The 23,445-nt window shown below is 39.9% G+C and overlaps 1 protein-coding gene across 5 annotated transcripts in view; it reads left to right on the top strand.

Moving 5' to 3' along the window:
• EPB41L5 (erythrocyte membrane protein band 4.1 like 5) overlaps positions 1-23,445 on the top strand; it is a 156,822-nt gene that overhangs the window by 66,649 nt on the left and 66,728 nt on the right. For 4 of the 5 annotated variants that reach the window (XM_065931382.1, XM_065931380.1, XM_065931381.1 and 1 more), the window contains 3 exons: positions 883-910; positions 6,987-7,029; positions 7,529-7,644. In XM_065931382.1, coding sequence (XP_065787454.1) covers positions 883-910; positions 6,987-7,029; positions 7,529-7,644 — 187 coding nt within the window. Of the gene's footprint in view, positions 1-882; positions 911-6,986; positions 7,030-7,528; positions 7,645-10,773; positions 15,515-23,445 lie in introns of those variants that run through there. The other variant, XM_065931384.1, reaches the window with a different exon arrangement.

Below are 23,445 nucleotides of genomic sequence, written 5' to 3'. Positions count from 1 at the left end.
CCAAATTCATAAATGTTCCCTGTTGTTTGTTACTTTAATTATATAATACAAAGAATGGTTTACCTTGACCAGTAAGCTAAATTTGTTTGGCAGTGCTGAGTCTTAGTTGTGGCACGTGGGTCCTCAGTCCCTGTGGCGGCATGTGTGACTTTCAGTTGCAGCATGTGAATTCTTAGTTGCAGCATGTGGGGTCTAGTTCCCTGACTAGGGCTCAAACCCGGGCCCCCTGCATTGGGAACGCAGAGTCCCAGCCACTGGACCACCAGGGAAGTCCCTAGATTGCATTTTAAGTGTGTCCAGTGTCAGAGTTATAAATAAGTGCCATGACCTGATGTTGGCAGTATCAATCTTTTCAAAAAAACTGACTTATAGTCATATGTTTTGATGTAGCTATAAATTAAGTAATATGTAGTTATAAATAAAACCATTTCAGTTTGTTTAATATCCTTAAATACCTCATAGACTCCACTGATGATTTTTCACTATCAGCTTATTCTAGAGGCTTGCGGATGATTCTTTTCTTTTTTTAATGTATACTTATTTTATTGCCTTATTTAAAAATTGGAAATAATTATTATTACTCACTTTAATGGCATGAACCCTGGAACACCTTTTGTGAAATGAAGATTTTTAAATATAGTGGAAAGTAGCTTACAAAGCAGTTAATCAAGATTTACTTTTGTAGGCACTTCCCTTGGTGGTCCAGCAGTTAAGACTCCGTGCTTCCTGTGCAGGGGGCCCGGGTTCAGTCCCTGGTTGAAGAACTAAGATTCTGCATGCTGTACTGTGGGACAGAAAGTTAAAAGAAGTAATACTAATAAATGGTAAAGCAGTTTATCATGTTGGAGGGAAACTAATGGGATGTTTTCTCTTTTCTGTCAGCAAGTACAGGAAAACCTGAAGAACTCAGGTGGGTAATGTCTTGCTCCTTAGGGGTTGACACTAGAATGTTTTAACATTTCTGTAGTTGCTGTCATTAATCCAACCAATATTTGTTGAAGGTCTGTTAGAGTGTTCCCTTGTCCCTGAGCATGGTGGACATGGCAGGGAACAAAATGAATTCATAGTGCCAGATAAAGTTGGCGCAACGCAAATAAAGCAATTTAAAGAAAAAGAGTGGGGTTGGGTAGCTGTGCTGTTCATAATGAGACTGACATGCATCTGTTATTGGTGTGTGACTGAAGGTATGCAGATGCATAAACTGTCACCCTTGCTCTCAGGGAGCTCAGAGAACAAAGGTTGATTTGTAGATAAACAGTTCCTTTTATTCGTGGGTAAATCCCACTTGGTCCTGGTGTGTAATCTTTCTTTATGTTATACGTTGCTGGATTCGGTTCACTAGTTTCGTTGTGGATTTGTGTGTCTGTATCATCAAAGACACTGGTCTGTAGTTTTCTTGTACTGTCTTTATCTGGTTTTGGTATCAGAGTGGGTCTGGCTTCATAGAATGAGTTGGGGAATATTTCCTTCTAATTTGGGGGAAGAATTTGTAAAAAATTCTTTAAATATAAGGTAGAATTCACCATTAAAACCATCTGGCCTGGACTTTATTTATGTCAGATTTTTAAATTTCCAGTTCAGTTTCTTGTTGTAGATGTATTCATATTTAATTTCTATCTTGAATCAGTTTAGGAGTTTGTGTCTTTCTAGAATTTTTCCATTTTACCTAAATTATCTAGTTTATCACATACAGTTGTTCATATTTTTCTCTTTTCCATTTTATTTTTGTAAGCTTTGTAGTGATGTCCCCTCTTTCAGGACTTCCCAGGTGGCACAGTGGTAAAGAACCTGCCTGCTAATGCAGGGGATGCAAGAGACACAGGTTTAATCCCTGGGTGGGGAAGATCCCCTGGAGGAGGAAATGGCAACCTACTCCAGGATTCTTGCCCGAAAAATCCCATGGACAGAAGAGCCTGGCAAGCTACAGTCCACGGGGTCAAAAAGAGCTGGACACAACTGAATAACTAAGCACACACACCCCTCATTAATTTCTGATTTTAGTTCTTTGAGTTTCTTTTTCCCTTGGTCACCCTAGATAAAGGTTTGTCAGTTTTGTTGGCCTGCTTGAAGAACCAGCTTTTGGTTTCATTTGGTTTCAGCCAGCTTTTGGTTTTGCTCTATATACTATTTCATTAACTTTGTCTCTGGTATATTATTTCATTCCTTCTGCTTGCTTTTTATTTAGTTTTCTTTTTCTGGTGTCTTTAGGTGGAATATCAGTTTATTGAGATTTGAGATCTTTATTGTTTTAATGTAACATATATAGCTATGAATTTCTCTCCAAGCACTGCTTTGATCATATTTCATAAGTTTTGGTCTGTTGTATTTTCATTTTTATTCCTTCAAATTATTTTCTAATTTCTCTTGTGATAGCTTCTTTGGCCTAGTGACTGCTTGGGAGTATCTTGCTTAACATACACATTTGTATGTTAAATTTTCCTCTCTCTCTCTTTATTTTATTCCATTGTGGTTATAGAATGTACTTCACATGATTTTGATCCCTTGCAGTTGTCAAGGCCTGTTTTATGGCCCAGCATGTAGTTTGTCTTGGAAAGTGGTCCAGGTGTGTGTGCTTGAGAATGCTGTTTATTCTGCTGTTGAGCGTCATGTCCTGCAGATACCTGTGAGGGCTGTTTGGTGCTTACTGTTGTTCACTTCCGTTTCATCATTGATCTTGGGCTAGTCCTATCCTTTATTAAATGTGGACTGTTGAACTCTCCAGTTAGTTGTCTGGTTCTTTCTTTGTGCTTCATGTATTGGAACTTCATGTGAGGTGCATATATTGTTTATGATTATTTTATTCTTTTATTACAAAAAAAAGTTCCTCTCTTTTTCCAGTAACTGTTTTGTATTAAAGTCTACTTAGTCTGATGTAAGTGTGGTCAATCCAGTTCCCTTCTGGTTGCTTTTCTATGGCTTACCTGTTTTTGTCAAGTTTTGGAAGTTTTCCCTCATTATTTCTCACATTTTTTCCCTGCTCCTTTCTCTCTCCTTCCAGGACTCCGATTACACGCATGTTGCCCTCCTTATGGGACCTGCAGACCTCCGAATCTGTTCATGTTCCCTCATTCTTTTTCTTTCTGTCCCTCAGACTACATCATCTCATTTGACCTACCTTCAAGCCACTGGTTCTTTTGTCCGCTAAAATCTGCTGTGTGTTCCTCTAGTGAACTTTTTGTTCTAGTTATGGTACATTTCAACACCAGAATTTCTTTTTTTAAAGATAATTTCTCTGTTTAAAATACTCTTTATTTGTGAATGCACTGTTGTCATACTTTTATTTCTTCACATGTGGTTTTTTAGTTTTCAAGTATATTTAAAATAGCCGATTTACATTCTGGATGCAGGGAGCGGATTGTCTTCTTGGCCTCACCCACCTGGAGTGAGTCTCCCAACAGCACTGAACACAGGGGAACCAGGAGAGAAAACTGGGCTTCAGATGCCAGACTCAGCTCTCAGGCTGAGTAGATTGTCTTGAATAAATGTCTCCACTTGATGTATTCCTTTTAATGATTTTTTTAAAAAATAATTTTCACCAGCCAAATGTTTGTTTTGCTGGGAAGAGGATCTGCCCCGTCTTCAAACCATGATTCTTGAAGTCCTGCTTCTGATGGCTCAGTTAATAGTAGTAGTGTAGTTTCATGTAATGGTTCTCAGCCATTGGTGTGAAGCAGAGCCTCCTGGGATGCCTGGTACACTATCAGATTCGAGACATACAAATCTAGTATTGTTCTCTTTAAACAACAGCAACTTGTATAATCTCCTGTGCGGCAAGTGTATAGCTAGAGCTCCTTCAGAAGGAGTTGTTTTGGGCGCTGAGTAGGATTGGTCTCACCTTGCGATGTCGTATTCAGTTTTGTTTTCATTTAGAAAGCCGGTAAAGCCAGGCTGTGATTAGTGACTCATCGCAGAAGCACTCTGCTTTTTGAGTGAGGATTCCTCTGAAGCTCCTTTAGCTGTCAGTAAGTGGTTAACAATAAATAAATCGGTAGAGTAGGGAGAAAGGTGAGGGATTTTTTCACTGTAAATTTTTGAAAGTGAACGTGTTAGTTGCTCAGTCGTGTCCGACTTTGCAGTCCCATGGACTGTACCCCGCCAGGCTCCTCTGTCCATGGGATTTTCCAGGCAAGAGTACTGGAGTGGTTGCCATTTCCTTCTCCAGGGGATCTTCCCAACCTGGGGACTGAACTCAAGTCTCCTGCATCGCAAGCAGATTCTTTACCATCTGAGCCACCAGGGAAGCCCTGTGAATTTTTAGTTAGGTAAAAACATTTTCTGCCTTTTCTGAGTTATGCACTTTAGTTTTTCTTGGGTTTATTTTTAAGCTATGCTTTTAAGAAGAATGGTGGATGGTGGAGAAGTGTTAAGAGGTGTTCCATGTAAAGTATTTTATTTGTCTTTTGTTTGTTTAATTAATCATGTCTTGCTTCCCTGAAAAACAGGCTGGGACAGAATATTAGAGCTTAAAGTGAAGAGATTCTTGCAGAAACGTAAAAGAGAACATGCAAGCAGTGATATGTAGTTGAAAAAATAACTTATTTTATTTGGAGGAGTTTGTCCTCCTTTTAGTTTTTCTGAAATACAGATTTCTGACCAAAAAGTGAATATGACTATATAGTCTCTTTTCTAGAATTGAGATTAGTTTAACCTTATTAAATTTTACTGTGTCTTCCTGAGCGATGCTTTTGGCTGGGAAAACAGAGCAAAAATGGGGTAGTTAAGCATATACTTTATTACTTTTTAATTAGAATAAAATTTTAGGAATGACACTTATAGGAGGGCCACTCTCCTGAAAGTTATTGAGCCCTGCTCCTAACAGTGCTTGAGAGAACCTGGCCTGGGACTGGCAGGAACGCCCTTTCATTCCTGCCCTTGGATTTCTGTTTGCATGAGCAGCTTTGCTCCAGTGAACCGTGGAAAACAGTACTGTTTGAAAAAGCACAACCATTTGACCTAAAAACTGCGCTTGTTTGAGTAACAGGTTTTTAAATTGGCCGAGGTTAGTTTCCCACTACTCCCTCATGAGTCTTGACTAATACAAACTATCTTAGGAAGAGGTGGCGTTTTAAAGGACAGTTCACATTTCATTTAGTAGTACTTCTTGCACAGACTTAGTGAACAGTCTTGAAGACAGAAAAGAGAGGAAGAGAAGAAATGGTGGAAGAAGTGATACATAGAGAAGGCATTAGAGCAAAACATTTCTTTAAAAAGGAAGCTGCATTGGGTCAGTAATGAAAAGTAGTCTGTTACTTTCATACTAGTGGAGGTGAAAGAAGAGGTGCAGTGATGAGAGCATAGTGCTTCCTGTCTTCCAAATTGCTCTAAAACAGGGAGCTAGAGTCCTATATCACTTATTATAAGTGCTTTTTTCCCTCTCGTTTTATTCCTTCATCTTTTACCTATCACCTACTGGAGATATTCCCAGTTGAAGGAAAAGCTTCAGAGTGTAACCAAAGGGCCACAGAGTAATGTGTCATTTCTGAACCATACAGATTGAGTGGGTTTTCATTAACTTGGAGATTAAGAGTTCCTGAATATAATACAGTGTGTTTTGGGAATTACAGCAAGATTAGTAAAAGAAATTCTGCCTGACAGGTGTTTTCTTCCCCTCTGGCCTTGGCAACAGATTCTACACTAAATGTATATTTTTTGAAAGATTTTGTTTGTTTGTTTGTTTAGTTGTATTTGTCACTGTTCTTTGTGCTTTGCTAAGAGCCCCATGCAAATAAGGAAACTGCAGTTCAGAGAGCAGAGCTAGTGGTTCTGTTTGGATTTGAACCCAGGCAGTGGAGGTGCTTGTTCCGGTGACTTTGACTTGTAGTAGAGCTGTGGTTAGTAAAATACGAGGTATAAAATGGTTACTCCTCCTCCCCCAGCCTTTTAGCAAGGCCTTTTCATCTCGAGTTCTTTCTTAATTGGTGTCTTCCATCATCATCTACTTCTGTTTTGTTCTCCCTCTCTGAGAAGGCTCCTGGATCCTGTATTCAGAGTAGTTTTGTGTTTGTGAAGCTTTGCCCGTTTCCTGTTGCTGGCATGACATCCTGGCTGGGTATGGTATTCTTTGAGGGTTGCCGTGGAGAACTCTGTGCTGGCCTGATACTGGCAGTGATGTGCTTTTACATCTCTTTAAACTCTTCTCTAAAGTGTTGTTTCCTTGTCCTTGAAGGTCAGTAATATAACAATAAGGAACTGAATGTATTTAGTTCTGCATTTCATCTCCTTGGAATACAATGCTTTCATTAAATCTGTAGATTATTTTTCTCACTTTCAGAGAAGTTTTTTTTGTTTTGTTTTTTTTTAATGACACTGAATATATTTTCAGTTACCTTAGCTGAGTTCCTTTTCTCAGGATACTAGTTACACTCATGTTAGAAGGTCTGAAGTCAGTGAATTCTTTTATTTATCTTACTGTGTTGTGTCAGTATCTCATCTTTGAGTTCTTGTTGAATATTTGTTCTTTTTTTAGCCAGCTTTGAGGTTTGTTTTTGTTTATTATGTTGTATTATATGCTGAGTTTTTTAAGTGCTTTTTTGGGGGAGGTGGGAAGGGAATGAACACAGCCTAAACTAAAGATTTAACGGCATACTTGTAAATCATTTGGAGGAGAAGGGTGTATAGAGAAGCTTCTAAGTTTATAGTAAGGCCTATTGAGTTATAAAATGCTGAGTGGCCTTGGAAAATCTTGAGAGGGTAGGAATATACAGAAGTGACAGGTAAGTTTATGTGGATGTTTGTACTTAATGCCTTAAGGAATCATTTGTGCAGTTGTCTTTATTTTGTTGTCTTTGACAGATGTTGTCCAATGAATAAACAAGATTAGCGAAGTATATATCTAAAGCACAAGTAGAATACAGGTATATGGAAATATCAAATGAGCAGGAAAGTGTCTGCCAGTAAAAGCAGATGTTTTCTGGACATTGTCTATTCTTAGTTTTAGGTGCTCATGGTAATTTTTTTCTTTTCTTTTCTTTTTTTTCCCATTACAGTGTTCACAACAATGTTTCAGCTCAGGGTAATGGTTCCCAACAGGTAAGAGAGTATTAAGCTTCTAAAGCACTAGAACGCTGTAGTTAATTATCAGTATGATAGACAGTAGTATTATTAACCCAGTTTTCATACTAGTATAACCTTAGGAAAGTTTTATGCATTTTCTTTTTCTTATCTATAAAATGGCTCAACCATATGAGACCTGTTACTTTATTCCCTTAAGATGTTATAATAGAAAAGGTTTTAATGTTATAATAAAACATTTTCTGACCCTGTACATCCTGTAAAATGGAAAAAATACTAATGTTCAGTTAGATTATTATCTGTCCCAAAGGTGGTATATAACTTTCTTTTTTGTTGTTGTTACTGATTATGTAAGAATTTTTTTATTTATTTATTTTTCATTTATTTAGGTATATAACTTTCAAGCATTTGTTAATTGCTGTGTTTATTACTATCATTACTGTTCACTGTGTAGCTAGTATTCCATGTTAATATTCTACTTAACAGTGAAGAGATCTTTTATAATTTGTGTCCAAAGGCTTGGGGTGTGAGGTCCACTGTGCCTGTGATTCCTTCTGTTCCCTCTGGTCCTGTGGTAGTGGAGGTCGAGAATCTTCCAAGGAGTCCTGGAACAGACCAGCACGACAAGAAATGGTTCGTTTATTCATTAAACCAAAATAAAATGTTGCTTGCCTAAGGGTGTTCTGAATCCCCAGCCATAATCTTAGGCTACTTGAAATATGATTGAAAGCAAATTATTCATATTTGTAAGCTGACAAAAAAAGCATGTTGCTGAGTTGTCATATTGGGATGCAGATGAAGCAGGGTGACATGTCAGTGAAGCCTATGAGATGGCTCTCCTGACTGGTTAGTGTGAGCTGGGAGTGGCAGTGGTTTTCTGTTAAAAAAGACTTTAGTGCTACTCGATAGGACCTTTTCCCATATTCATAAGAATCATGTCTTCAGTCCACATTATTCTACACAACGTGATGCCATTGCTTTGGCTGTGTTTTCTTTATTAAAGACTGGAGATAAAGCCAAAACAGAACCATAATTATAGTCCAGTAAAACAAAGCATGAAATATTCCATGGGAAAGAGTTGGAGAAATAATCTTATGATGGGAAGAAACTTTATTTGTTTAGGTCCCAGGGTTTTTTTTTGTTTTTTTTTGAGACTAATAGTGAGTGCACAGATATGGATACTTTGTGGCTTATGGGGTTAATCCATGAGGTTCATCCCTTCCTGAATGAATGTATGTGGCCTGGGGGGCTCCTTGGGGATTATTTGATTGAGTGGTCGCGTTGGGCATCATCTGTTCAAGTTTTATGTCTGTTTATGAAATGAGCTTTGATAATTGATAGGGTCTTTCTCTTTTTCTCTTGCTCTCAGTTTATGTAGTACCTGAAATCTAATGAGTTTCTGTTGGTGATCTCAAGGTTTGGGTCAGCTTTCTGTGCAACCAGCTCTTCCTTCATGGTGGTGGGTCAACAGTGGTTGGTGATTATTTTCAGTCTTTGCTATGTAATTGTTTTTTCACTGTTATTTTGGCTTAACTAACTGCAAGGTGCTTTGCTTTTGATAATTGGGCATATTTTTGCTTCAGTTCCAAATAACTTGATGAGTTTCTAAGATCAAGGGGATTTTTGCCCTTGTTTTCTCCCATTATCCTTTTTTTCCCCCCCTTTCTACTTGAGAATGTGGTTGGGGTACTTTTTGTGTGTGTGTGCACGTGGGCACACACTTAAAGGATAAACAGTGAGGTTTATACATGTCAAATTTTAGTCTTTATTTTTTTAAATCGTTAAAAACAGTTTCTTCAGTTTCCTACTGAAAACTCAGCTCCAGTAGGAGGCTATGTTTTGTCTCCTTGTTACCGCCACATCTTTGGCAAGGAAACATAGTACTGAGATTTCAACTAGAAAAGAGCTTATTTAATACATGCTTACATTTTATTTTAATACAAATGAGAGTCTGATTTGTTTGTATCTGTATAATGTTTAAATCTTTAGCTTCTCAGTTTTAATTGGTACATATTTAAATCTGTTTAATTTGATTTGTTAGGCATTTACTCAGTTCCTTTGATGCAGCCTTTGAAAAGAGAATGCTGAGTCTATAAGAAAAAGGAGAAATTTGGAGCTGTATGTCCTTCTTTATATAACTGTATTGTGGCCACTTCTGTGGAAATGGAGCAGAGTGGTGGCCCTCAGGCCTCCGTGTGTGTCAGCAAGGCCTGGTACTAACCATAGAGCTGGCCTGTCCTGGAGCTGATGGGTTCCCCAGCCTTAACTTAAGACGAATCTACGTTTCCGTTTCTGCTTCTGCATGCCTTGATTCTAATACTTTCACATGAATGTAAACCAGTCCTCCTTTAGAAAGTGATGTTAATAAAATTTGGAAATGCTCCCTGGGTTTGGACGGTTGGGTGGAATAGTGGACTATTCTATTTCTGGCAAATAACTTTTAACCAGTTTAATCTAATTGTACTCCTTGTTCAGTTCTGTAGCTTTTTATTGCTGATATCTTCTAAATGACACCATTATTTATTTGAGTGAATGATTTGGTATGTCAGTATAGAATTACCCCATATTTAAACTATCTTTTGAGAATTTATTTATTTAAAATTCATTAACTATTTATAAAGAAAACTGAATACTATGCAGAAAATCTTGCATATGTACGGGAGAACATAAACCTAATTTTCTAAATTTTTAGAGACCCTATATTGAGGGCTAGATCTGCTATTTCTAGGTTAGATCTGATGAACAGCTTGTATTGCAGTTGAAGGAAGGATGATAATTTTATTGTTTAAAAAAAACAAAAAAGGCTTCCAAATTTGTCCTGAAAATCCCTTTAGCTCATTTATTTTCAGTTTCCTTAAGGAAGAAAGGTGACGATGCATGCCTTAATTGAATAGAATGTCTATCCTTAGACATTTTTATAATTGGGATGATTTTTTTCCTTTGTAGTTACCTTAAATGTGTGCTGCCCTTTTGGCCATGCACAAAACTCTGGCAAATGTTTTCTTTCTCCGGGAGGACTCTGATCATTTCTAATCAGAAATTGCTGCTTTGCATGTTTCACTCTCTTACTGTCATATACTTACTTTCATATGTTTGCTTATAGCACTTGTGATAGAAGGCACTAACACTTTCTTGGAGGGGCTTTTTCTCGTCACATTATCTGTACCTGTTGAATTTAATTCACTGTAGAAGGAACAGTGTTTCTCCATTGTTAATTGGAAACATTGATGTCCAATTACATAGCCTCTGTGAGGGCAGATTTTTTTTTTTTAATGTTCTTTCTGAATTTTATTTCATGAACTTCAGTTTTATGCCACTTGATTTGTGAAATACCTTTTCACAATTGCCCTTTGCTGTATGTGGCTTTGTCCTTATGTAAAATTATCCTTTCAGATACTTGAATGAAGTAGATTGTAAGCATTTTTTCTTCTCATTAGGACCTCAGGCAACTTTTCTGCCTTTGATTTTGATAGCAGTACTGGGGACAGATACAGAGTGTCTTGCTCTCTGTGAAATTCCTTCTTCATTTAATTCACCTGACTCTGATTACTTGTACATATTTCCATATTGCTATTTTCCACTACATGTAACTTTGTGGATTTCCCCATTTGTTGTTCTTGAATGCTCTTGTTGCATGGAGTAGATGCTGGTAACTGCTTGTGGCAGTTTTGCATGCTGGTCCCATGGCCGCCTTTATTACCTCTTACACCTTCATCTTCTCCTGTTGACTAACTGTGCTCCCCTCCCACCCCAACCATCCAGGCTCTCGGCTGCCGGTGATCGCTCTCAACGTGGTGGAAACCAGTGGGACACAAGGGCCTTGTCCCCACCCCATCCTGCACCTAGAAACTACCCTGCCTTTATCCATGAGCACAATGTGAAGAATGCAGGAGCCCAGCAGAACGCTCATTTCCCTGGCCCTGCAGCCATGACTGACATATGAGTGTTGAGCCTCTTGGGCACTGGGACTCTGTTGTGCAAGTTGACGGTATACATTTCTAGAGTTTATAGAGGATCAGTCACATTAAGAAAATTTGCGAGAAGATATTTTACACTGAATCACTCACTGGGTAGTGTTGTTTGTAATTGAAATCTTCTGTGAAAGGGAAAAGGATCTGAAGAAGCTAGATGCCATCAGTGATAGTAAAAAATATTTTTGTGTTGCAAAGGGTATTTTGGAAAGATTTTCCGTGATTTTAATATGTTAACACATCACATAGAAGATGTTTCAGGAGAAGATTTGTTTATGAATAAACTGCCCATTATCACCCCAGGCTCCATGCAGCACCAGTAGATGGAGGTGAGAAGAATCAGTCCCACTGAAAATGCACACAGAAGGGAGCATGTCCAGGCCAGGCAGATCAGCCTGTGGCGGTACTTTTATAGACTGCTCTTACACACTAATACTTCCGAAGTGACCCAAGTCTTAATTTCAGTTGAGTGCCTGAGCTTCTTTTATTTAATTACTGTTTAAATTAAGTTTAAAACTTACTTTTTAATAAACACAAGTATTTTAAATTAGCAGAAGGTCTAGAAATCACTATAATGTGCCTCATGTAAAGAGAGGCGTCTGAATGGTTACTTTTGCATGATTAACTGATTAATCAATGGTGAGCTGAATGGTTATATTACTACTGAATGGTTGTACAAATGGAACATGTATTTACTTTTGCCTTTTCACTTTTCTCTTTTATCTCATGCATCTGATAGATTTCTCAGGTTTGCAAACAGGCTCATAATCTGGCCTTGCACAACCTCTAAAATAAAATTCTGAAGCCAAAACTATATCACTTTTAATACTTAATGCATATCACTTTTAATCACTATTTGCATATGTTATTATTTTTGGTTCTTTATGAACTTCAGAATGTAATTGTCTGTGGTCTTTGGTTTAACTCAGAGAGGCAAATTAACTGGAAGAAATAAATTTCTGATGTAATGGGAAATGATGTAAAGGGAAGAACTTAGAAGTCTTTTTAGAGTTTAAAAATTTAAGTTTTTAAACATTTAAACTATATTTATAGAGAGAGTCATTTTATAGTCTGAGAATTCATAGTACATCAAGATAATGAAGATTTAATTAAAAATAACGTAACTTGTGTACCATTCTGCTCACCTCAGGTCAGTCTTACTGTCTGCTAGATGAAGGTGAAGTTTCAGAGGGCCTTATATTAGTGGGTTCTTGATTGCAAATATAATACACCTTGTCAGCAGAAGACATAAATAAGTGGAAGTAAGTAATATTTAGGGAATTTAATATATAGGCAGATTTCAACCTGAATTTATTAAGTCATATATAAGTATTCTTTAATGTATCTACATATGAGCAGATACATATCTTAAATAGCTCAGCTGAAAACTCTGGAAGGCTATCATCATAGCATGCTTAAACATGGCCACTAATGTGTACCCCTCATGATTCTGCTAGACTTACATAGCTCAGACTCTTATTGTCAATGGTGATTATTTTTTTAAGGGAATTTGAATCATAACATTTTAAGCACGGAAACTCTGATTTGTTCCATTTAAGAAAAGATTTCATGTGTATGAATATGATTAAATCCTTACTATTTTTATAATAGAAACCAGAAAGAGGGATAATATCAACACAGCTTTCTGGTCTCTTAGAAAGTCCTAAGGTTTGACTTCTCTCACTTTAAAATTAATCTTAAAGTCTGAACCCCTGATATAATGCCTCATATTCGTCTTACCCAGAATCTTAACTTGGGGAAGTACAGAAGGATTGTGATTGAAGAATAAACTCTTCTGTTTATAGTAAAAGTGGTCATTTCTGTACTTAGAATTTTAAGTTAATACTGTTACTTTTAAGTAATAGAAGAATCATGTGGTTTTCCTTTGTTTGAAAGCATTGTTATAAAATAGCTCTTTGCATCAGTGGGAGGATGATAATTGTAAATTCCTGCTGATAGAGTCTGGGTTGGAGGGGTGATGGGGCAAGAAGTTGGCAAAGGGTAGGGGAGTGAAGGGCTAAGGCTGAATGGCTGTAGAATCAAGCCTTTCTGCTTCATACAAGTTCCTGTGCTCCAGGATCTCAGAGTGCAAGTGTTGGGAATATTTGCTACTCGTATTTTCAAGATGGATATACAAATTGTTTCCAGATGTATGAAGAGTTTATCAGCGGTTCATCCTAAATTAAATAAATTGTCGCCAACCTTTTTATACTCTACATTTTATTCTAAAAGCTCAGTGATCCTACGTTGTTGACTGGGGACCTAATACACTCCAGAAGCACCTTACTTGGCTGTTTACCCTCCTTTTCATCAGCCCAGAACACCAAGATCATGTGATTCAACTTCAGGGCTTTGGCTAATTTTGCTTAACTAATTTTAACATCTTGAATTAAGTTGGTTTTGTGTCAACTGCCTTTTTATAGAAACAGCAAAGATAGTGAAGCGACCTTTACACTTTGATGCATGAAAATACATGCACTTCTTAAGATCATTATTTCTTTTGATGGTAAAAGCACTTCTGAGGCATTTACCTATCTCTGAGTATAATCTAACATTTCTGATCTTGATAGGGTGTAATCACAGATACACTTCTAGATGAATTTGCAGCGAAAAATAAACTTTATCCTATTATATATGTCTGTATATTACAGAGGAAAACTTTATCCTATTATATATATGTCTATTTTTAAAAAGCAGCCCGTGTACAAATATTGTGATATCAGTATAATTTAGATCATTTTTAAGTGGGGGTCCTTTTATTTAAAGTGTTGACCTGGAAGCTATTGTTCATGACAACATTCATGACAGTTGCATCATTCTTTCTTGTTAAAATTGTTCAGGATGTAGAAGGTGCCGTGTAAACATGTCAGGGTTATACAGCTTATGTTTCTCCTGAATGGAAGACAGGGAGGCAGCTTATTTCATGGGATAAAACCATTAACTGAGCCTTATTTATGGGAGATTCTCTTATTTACTAGATTTTTGCATATTTGTTGATTTGTTAGAAAATAATTTTGTTTAGTAATCTTGCTTTATAACTTTCATGTGTCTTGATATCCCGTGTTTCATCTTTCTGTCTTGCCAAACAGGAAAACAGATGAAAGGGTAAGGAGTGGAGGGCTCTAGTGTTTGGGGTGTGAGGAGGAAGAAGAGTATTGTGAAAATGACTGGCTTTATAGGCGTAAGAAGACACTTTGATCCCCTCTGCTTTGATCCCCTTCCTGTCCGTGTTCACAGCCGTAAACTGAGAGAAGTGGGAGGATGGTTGTCCTGCGTTAAGGCCGTGTGCTCTGACGGTGGAGTGGTCAGCACTTGAACCACAGTGCTCTGTCCTGTTTGAAGCAGACTCTTCATTTATAAATCATCATTAACTGCTTTGAAAAACCACTATGTTTTGTGTGCTGAGCTTTGAATATTGAGTTAGAAAATATCACATTGCATTAATTATTTTATATCCTGGTATATAGGACTTACATGAATTTGCAGAAATAAAATCATCTTGTGCCAATGACATTTAATCTCTTTACCCCCACATACTTCTTAATTTTAATATACATCATGCCACATTATCACTTATACCTTGCTTCCAGAGTTGCTGTGAATGCTTGCATGTGAGATGCTTTTATGTAAGGGACAGAATGTGAAGATATGCCTGTGGTGGGGAAGTCCCTCTCTCCATGTGCCTCTGTCTCATGCATAAAATGGGATTTGTCAGCCCTTTCCTAGATGTTATGAATCATGTGAATTTAGGTATGGTGTTCTTCCTCAGCTTCTCCTTTTCAGGAACATATATCTTTCTCCTCCTTTCTTCATATAAATTAACTTTTACTTTAGTCATATGAGATCATTGTGAGAATTCTGTCTTGCTCAGCTGACATTTACCTCAATGGTAAAGATACTAGGGCACAGGCCTGTGGAAAATGTGTTTTTATATGACTTCAATTCTTCCTTCAATTCTTGACCCCTGCTAATTTGTAACATACTAACTCCTTTGAGCTCTTTGCACTGGTGGGAGAATCACAAGAGCCTCAGAGAAGGAGTGAAATTAGAGAAGAGAAAATTTCAAAAGAGATTGCGGAAAGGAAAAAAAAAGTTTAATGATATATTTTATTATTTATGCCAAAGTAGAAAAATAAGTGTTCCTCTTTTTCCTGAAGAAATTGTTCTTATAGACTTATTGTTTTTAGAAGATTACATAAGCCTCTGTTCTCCTAACAGCAAGCCATGGCCTTAATTCTGGGTGATGGTGCTTGAGTGAACTTTTTCCCTTTTTGTTCCTGACAGCTGGCCAGCCTTTTGTTTACATTGGCATGGGAATAGATACCTGACTCAGTGAACAACATTCTCTAAGGAGTGTGACTGGAACCTCCCTTGGTGGTGTAATAAACCTATACCTCCTCCTCTTGAAAACAGGTTCAGCAGCTGCAGAGCTCATTTCTTGTTGTCAAAGGAATTCTTGTTTGTTTGTCTTTAACTAATTTTAATATGTTAAAAACAAATGAGATATATACCAGAGTATGATTAGGATTTGTAAGAGGTTGCAGATTTCTTAATAAAGACTTGATGTGCAGACAAAACTGATTATTGTTAATATATAATGGAAACTATTTAAATTATTAGGAATGGAACAAAAGAAAAGAATGAAAGGTGAGATGATATAGGAAGACAGCTGCTACCTTGGTTTTTCTTGTGGAGCTAGTTAGAGGGGCATCCAGAGATCTGCGGACACACCCAGCATGTAAATACCATCAGAATCTATATTATTACACAGAAGGATTTCCTACAGCAAAGTTACATTTGCAGCCCAGCCACTAGCTTCAGTGATTATTTAATTGCAGGCTTGCTAGTTTGGGCTTCTCTTGTGGCTCAACTAGTAAAGAATCTGCCTGCAGTGTGGGAAACCTGGGTTTGACCCCTGGGGTTGGGAAGATCCCCTGGAGAAGGGAAAGGCTACCCACTACAGTATTCTGACCTGGAGAATTCCATGGACTATACAGTTAAAAATTGGACATGGAACAACAGACTGGTTCCAAATAGGAAAAGGAGAACCTCAAGGCTGTATATTGTCACCCTACTTATTTAACTTATATGCAGAGTGCATCATGAGAAACGCTGGGCTGGAGGAAGCACAAGCTGGAATCAAGATTACCGGGAGAAATATCAATAACCTCAGATATGCAGATGACACCACCCTTATGGCAGAAAGTGAAGAGGAACTAAAGAGCCTCTTGATGAAAGTGAAAGAGGAGAGTGAAAATGTTGGCTTGAAGCTTAACATTCAGAAAACTAAGATCATGACATCCAGTCCCATCACATCATGGCAAATAGGTGGGGAAACAGTGGAAAGAGTGGCTGACTTTATTTTCTGGGCTCCAAAATCACTGCCCATGGTGTTTGCAGCCATGAAATTAGAAGACGCTTACTCCTTGGAAGGAAAGTTATGACCAACCTAGACAGCATATTAAAAAGCAGAGACATTACTTTGTCAACAAAGGTCCATCTCGTCAAGGCTATGGTTTTTCCAATAGTCATGTATGGATGTGAGAGTTGGACGGTGAAGAAAGCTGAGCACCAAGAATTGATGCTTTTGAACTGTGGTGTTGGAGAAGACTCTTGAGAGTCCCTTGGACTGCAAGGAGATCCAATCGGTCCATCCTAAAGGAGATCAGTCCTGGGTGTTCATTGGTAGGACTGATGTTGAAGCTGCAACTCCAGTACTTTGGCCACCTGATGCGAAGAGCTGACTCATTGGAAAAGACCCCGATGCTGGGAAGCATTGAGAGCAGGAGGAGAAGGGGACGACAGACGATGAGATGGCTGGATGGCATCACTGACTCAATGGACATGGATTTGAGTGGACTTGGGGAGTTGGTGATGGACAGGGAGGCCTGGCGTGCTGCAGTTCATGGGGTCGCAAAGAGTCGGACGCGACTGAGCGACTGAACTGATGTAGTCCATGGGGTCGCAAAATCGGATACCACTGAGTGACTTTCACTTCACTTCTGCTAGTTTGGAGATAAGGCCCATTTTTAACAACTTGTATTAATTCTTTCTGGTTGGGGATAAACTTCTTCCAGCAGAGTCCCGGGAAGCCTTTAGAAAGACTTGGAAAGACTTGGTACCAGAGGGTTCGCAGATTGACTCTGTGCCTAAACGTCAGTTATGTTGGAACAGTAGCAACAACCAGTGATTGAATGGGTTGGAAAGACGTGGACTGGCCTTTGGGGGAGTTTGGATTTGGTGAAGAGAGCTGGGGCCATGACTGCAAGGTTTTAAGTGAAAGGTTTTGGGAATGCCGTATCGCTGTCTGCTTTTCTGACCACCTCGGCCTTTGCCGAGTGTCTCCCAGAACACCCCCTCTCCCCACACGGTCGCTCTGCACGCCCCCCCCCCCCCCCCCATGTGCCGGTGCTGTGTACTTGCTCAGTTGTGCCCAGCTCCCTTGCGGCCCCATGGGCCGTGTAGCCTGCAGACTCCTCTGTCCGTAGGGTTTCCCAGGCAGGAATACTGGGGTGGGTTGCCATTCCCTTCTCCAGGGGATCTTCCCGACCCAGGGATCGAACCCAGGACTCCTGCATTGGCAGGCAGATTCTTCACCACTGAGCCACCGGGGAAGCCCCCCCCCCCCCCCCCCCAGTTGTACACGTCTAGCTAAATTCTGGGTCTGATCCTGGGTAAATCCTACTCTGTCCTCTCTGCATTTGGATGGGAATTGTGAAATGCCATATCATTAAATGGTCTCACTTTAAATGTTGGCTACTGAACTCAAGTTTCAGCCCTTCAGTGCTGCTGAAATCCTGTCACACTTCCTGAATCTGTCGGTTTTCCCACTTGGCGGCAGTAATGTCTCCTCTTGCAAACCTCCACCATCTCCTTGCTTCTCATTCACTCCGTCTCAGGTCATGACCTTGCTTCCTGTTCACTGAGAAGATGAGCCATCAGAAGTGATCTGTACATCTTGCAGTCTGATGGTGGACTAGTGTCTCTCTGTCAGAGCATCTGTGCTCCGTCTGGCCTCGTGTGCCCGCATGGACTGGCCCCAGTGAGGCCCCGGGCTGTTGCGCGTGCTCTCCTGGAGACGCAGCTCACACTGAGGCACGAGAAGCGCTGGCCTAGCTCTCAGCACCTGTCATCGTCTTGGCTGCTCCTGTCTCTCATCAGTCAGTAAGTTCTGCCAGTCCTGACTCTGTATCCAGAGTTTGCTTGTCACTGTGTACTGCTCCTGCCCTGTTTCCATATAGCTCGTCTTAACCTGGTCTCCCATCGCCCTTGACGCAGTCCTGTCTCATATTCCGCATTGATGGTACTTCAGACTATATCACGTTCTGCTTCTGCTCAGACCTTCCAGGGTCCTCGTCTCAGGCTGAAACCCAAAATCTACATGCTGACAAAAAGTCATTTTTCCTACTCCTTGACCTTGCCCACCTTCCTCCAAAGACTTGGTCAGACGTACTCCACAGGTTCCATCGCTAGATTTCTGAACTTTACCTCTGCCTAGATATTCCTTCCTTGAATCTCCTGTGGTTCATTCTGACACCTTCAGGCTTCTTACCGCAGGACATTGCTGACCTCTGTAAAATAATAACGGGCCCCCAACCTTCTTGGCCTTTTGTGTCCCTGTTACCTTGCTCATTTTTTTTTCTCTTCGTTTCATCTTACATGTATGTTTTCTTTTCTTTCTTTATTTTGTGGGTATGTTTTCTTATTTGTCATCTTTACATCCTTTAATAGAATGTCAGCTCTATCAAGGGAGAGTGTTTTGTGTATTCCTCCATCCCTGGAGCAGTCCGGGGCTCAGCACTCCATAAACGGTAATTAATGGTTTGTCACACTTGATGATGAAAGGATAGTCAAGATATTGTCCCTGGCTTCAAGACGTTTACACTCTAGTTGTGGAGAAGAGCAGATTTACAAATAACAGATACATGTGCAAAGTCATTTAGTAAGTGAAGTCATAGAAGGTAGATGAGGTTGAAACTAAAGAAGGCTTCCTAACATTTACGTCAGATTTTGAGGGGCGTAGGGGCAGGAACACTGGGTTGATAAATCATTAGGGACGAAAGGACTGTAGCAAAAGAAGATTTTAAAGTAGCATAGGCAAGTTATGGGCTTCCCTGGTGGCTCAGACTCTAAAGAATCCACCTGCAACGTGGGAGACCTGGGTTCCATCCCTGAGCTGGGGAAGATCTGGAGACGAGAATGGCTACCCACTCCAATATTCTTGCCTGGAGAAGTCCATGGGCAGAGGAGCCTGGCAGGCTACAATCCGTGGGGTTGCAAAGCTTTGGACATGACTGAGCGACTTTCACTCTCTTTCAGGGCAAGTTACAGTCGAGGAGTGATGAATGGGGTTTGAGTAGTTAGTACAGAATTCATGAGGATGTTTAGTAATAATGACAAGTTGACATTTGAGTGCTTCTGTGCCTGGCCTCATTCTGGAGTTATGGTAGTTATCACTTACCCCAGCAAGTCACTGAATTCTAATACAAATCTAAGATGAAGTGAAAAATTGAGGCATGATGAGAGTGTGTAACTTCTCCAAAGCCATGTTGCTCGTACAGGGTATGGCTGAGCTTCAGACTCAGCTTAGTCGTAGGGCCCAGACTGGTGTCTGCTATGCTGACTTGCTCCATCACAGTGAAAAGCTCTGTGAGGCCTGCACTTTAGAAAGTGCCCTCTGGAGGCCTTGTGAAGAGTTAATGTCAGTTGGTGGGAGATTGGGATAATTAAGTCACACTGTATCCATACTATAATTGTTAAGAAATGAGGAAAATCTGCAGGAGCTGCTTATTGGAATGTGTCAGTGCTACATTGTTGAGTTAACAAACTCTAGTGAAGTGGCTCCTTGAGGTATGTCCCCACTTCTGTAAAAACCTCCAAGCCGTGTGTCTGTCTGTAAGGTGCACAGGAAATGCACCTGGATAGAGTGACTTTTCAGAGAGTGGGGTGAAGGAGACATAGGTTTTCTTAGCTAGCGTGTACTACTTTAAATAAGTAAATACGGATTAAAATGCCCTAAAATGTCATGGGGAACAAGACAGATTGCTTCAGTGTGTTCAGGTAAGTGTCCGTGAAAAGGAAGGAGGTGGACAGGTGTGGTAATGCGCTTGTGTGTTCCTCTGTGCATGTTGGAGAATGAATGTGTACAGCATCATTGCCAGAAGCCGCAGAGTGAAAGTGCAACATCTGACTTGTGTTTGCAGACTTAAGTGTATTCACAGAAGTGTTAGAGCCGTCACCACTTCTCAAATTCCAGAACGTTTTCATCATCCTCCAAGGAAACCCTCACCTGTTAGCAGTTACTGCCCACTGTCCTCTCCCCCAGGCCTGCAGGCACTAATCTACTTCTGTCTCTGGATTTGCTCATTCTGGGCATTTCCTATAAATAGACTCGTGCAATATGTGACCTCTTGTGTCTGGCTTCTTTCACTTAGCACAGTGTTTCCAAGACTCATCCATGTGGTAGCCTATATCAGTATTTGATTCCTTTCAACGGCTCAGTGAATTCCCTTGTGTAATATACAGCATTTTGTCTATCAGTTGGTGGACATTGGGTTTCTATTTTTTGGCAGCCGGGAACTTTAATGTACAGGTTTATCTTTTTTTAATAAACATGTATGTTCATTCTTTTCAGGCATGCATATACATAGGAGTGAAATTGCCCAGTCATATGGTAACTTGTTTAATGTCTTGAACTGCCAAATTGTTTTCCAAAGCAGGTACATCCGTTTACGTGACATTTTCATCACGGCCGTCCCGGTTGTTGTGAGGGTGTTGTGTCTCCTTGTGACTTTGTTTTGCATTTTCAGGAGGCTAATGATGTTGGAATTTTTGTAAACATACTGGCCATGTGCATATTTCTTTGAAGATGTGTCTATTCACATCCTCGCCCATTTTAAAAATTGGCTATAATAATCTTATTTACCTTTAACTTCTGAAATTTTGTCTCCTTTTTTGTTTGTGGGGTGTTTTTTTTTTTTTATTCCCCTGGAGGCAAATTTGTGTATTTTTTCAAAGAACTAATATTTTGCTTGAATGTTCTGAGGCATTGTCTATGTTTGTCCCTACCTACGCAAGACAGAATGTGTAGAGTGAAAATAATGCACAGTGACATTTACATTAAATAAGTCTTCAATATATGAACAACTCTTATACCAGGACAATTAGTTGTTTCTCTGTTTTAGAATAAAAAATTTTGTAGTTTACATCTACAGAAGATGGGATGCTCAGGGATGAATTACTCGTATATTATTACATTTTAAAAAATTCTGTTGAACCGTGCCTATTTGTAGATGGTAGTCCTGTCTATTTGTGAGTTGCAGTGGGACAGTCTGGATGAAGGGCAGTAAGAATATTCTGTTTGAGTGACATGTATATTTCCCTTGAGAAGAGAGATTGCAGTGAGCCTGTTTGGCTGACTAGGGGTAAGCCCTGTAACAGGTTATCCAGAAATGACATAAGTCCTCACGTGGATTTTGCAGACAGGCTTCAATCGGGAGAGGTGTTTTGTCTGAAGTTACCTATTAAAATCTCAGTAACCCACACAAGCGTCCTTGAGATAAACCGTAGCCTGTACTCAAAGGCGGGTGTGGTGAGCGAGGAAAGGTTGCTTAGAATCTTTGTGACTCAGATGTGTCCGCCACAGTCTTAGTAGAAGACGGGGGGGTTGGGGAGTGAATGCTGCTGCCTTGGCGTTGTTTTGAGACAGAGTTTGGAAAAGATTGAAAAAGAAAACGTGGCTGACGCCGCTCACAGTGGGTGTGCTGCTTCTAGCCCCCGGCCCTTGTTTGCGCATCCCGGCCCCTTAGCCCCTCTTTCACCGTGGAGTGAAACGGCTGGGAGTCGGAGGGGATGTGTGGAGTGACTCCTGACCTGGTGGCGGCGTGTTTACACTGTAGGAAGTTGACAGGCCTTGTTTTTTCTTGCCGTTTTCCTCCTCAGTGCTAACCATTTAAAGTTACACTATTTTATTTTGGACTGTTCTGTACTGTTTTGAGTGGCTCCTAAATGAACATTTGAAATTTCATGAGGATTTTCATTATCATTAAATTATAGTTTCTGTCTTGGCACAATAGAAGTTAGTAACTCAGTTGTTCAGTGACTAGTTGTTGAGTACCTGCTGTATACAGTCACTGGCCTGTATTTTAGAAAACAGTAGTGAGCAAGACAGACATCAGTTCCTACTCACGACACCTGCATTCTAGTGAAGGAGACTGACAGTAATTATACAAACGGATGAAGGTGCTGGGGTTTCAGTAGTGCTAGATGCTGTGAGAAAAATAAGGTCATGTCAGTGTGAGTGAGTGTAGGGGAAGAGCAGGCAGGCATTCGAGGACATCCTTCAGTTGAATGTAAGTGGTGTAAGGGTCAGCCATCCGGAAGAGGAGGAATAACTTGGGCAGAAGTAACAGCTGGCACAGGGGCCTTTGAGTTGCCTTTTGAGGGTAGAAAGGAAAGTGGATGGAGCCTAAGTGAGGAAGACGCTGGTGTGATAAAGGTTCTGAGGGCACTAGGCAGGGGACCGGGCAGGTGGGGCCGTGTATATCAAGGACAATATTCAATCAATGGACATGAGTTTGAGTAAACTCAGGGAGTTGGTGATGGGCAGGGAAGCCTGGCGTGCTGCAGTCCATGGGGTCGCAAAGCGTTGGACAGGACTGAGCAACTGAACTGGACTGAATTTGGATTTTATTCCATGTGCGCTGGGGAGCCTGTGGTGGATTTTAAGTAGGGGAGGGATGTGTTCTTTACATGCTCTTAACTTTATTTTTCTTTTTTCTTATTTTTGTGATACACTCTTTTAGAAGATGATTTTGTTGTAGGGGAATCTAAGACAATGCTAGATTTTTTTTCCTGACCAGCTAAGAGTTAATTTCCATAGATTCTGAGCCTTCCCATCCAAATTCTTCAGCAGGTATATTTTTTTAGAGTGATAACATTATTTTCTGTGGTCTGTGTACAAGGCGTTTACCACATACATCCAGAGAATCGCGTATAATACCCTACTGTTAGCTAATACACACTATCCACATTCAGGTTTCCTCATTGTCCTCATACTGTCCTTCAGAGCAGCTTCTTTGGTCCAGCTCAGGATTCTACATTAGTGTTGTGTTGATTCTTGAGTGTCTTAATCTGCAGCAGTTCCTTGGCCTCTATGTTTCGTAACATTAGCATTCCTAAGTAGTACAAAGTTATTGTTTGATATAATGTCCCTAATTTGGGTTTAACTGGTTGTTAACTCACTATTCAAGCTAGGCGCTTTGGGCAAGAACATGTGACGTGTCTGCAGACACCGCGTGTCGGTGGTGCATCACATCACGGGGTCCTTGGCGTCTCTGTCCGTTACTGATGGTGTTACTTTACTTGGTTAGAGTATGTCTTTGCACTAAGGGAGTTATCTTTCTTTGGTAGTTGAAAAGTTATTAAATTCCTTGTGTAAGGTTATTTTCCTTTGTAATTGAAA

The sequence above is a fragment of the Muntiacus reevesi genome, chromosome 3 (genome assembly GCF_963930625.1).
Source record: "Muntiacus reevesi chromosome 3, mMunRee1.1, whole genome shotgun sequence".
NCBI classification, from domain to species: domain Eukaryota; kingdom Metazoa; phylum Chordata; class Mammalia; order Artiodactyla; family Cervidae; genus Muntiacus; species Muntiacus reevesi.
The sequence above is the reverse complement of the archived record's forward strand: the minus strand, read 5'-3'. Positions and strand labels throughout refer to the sequence as shown.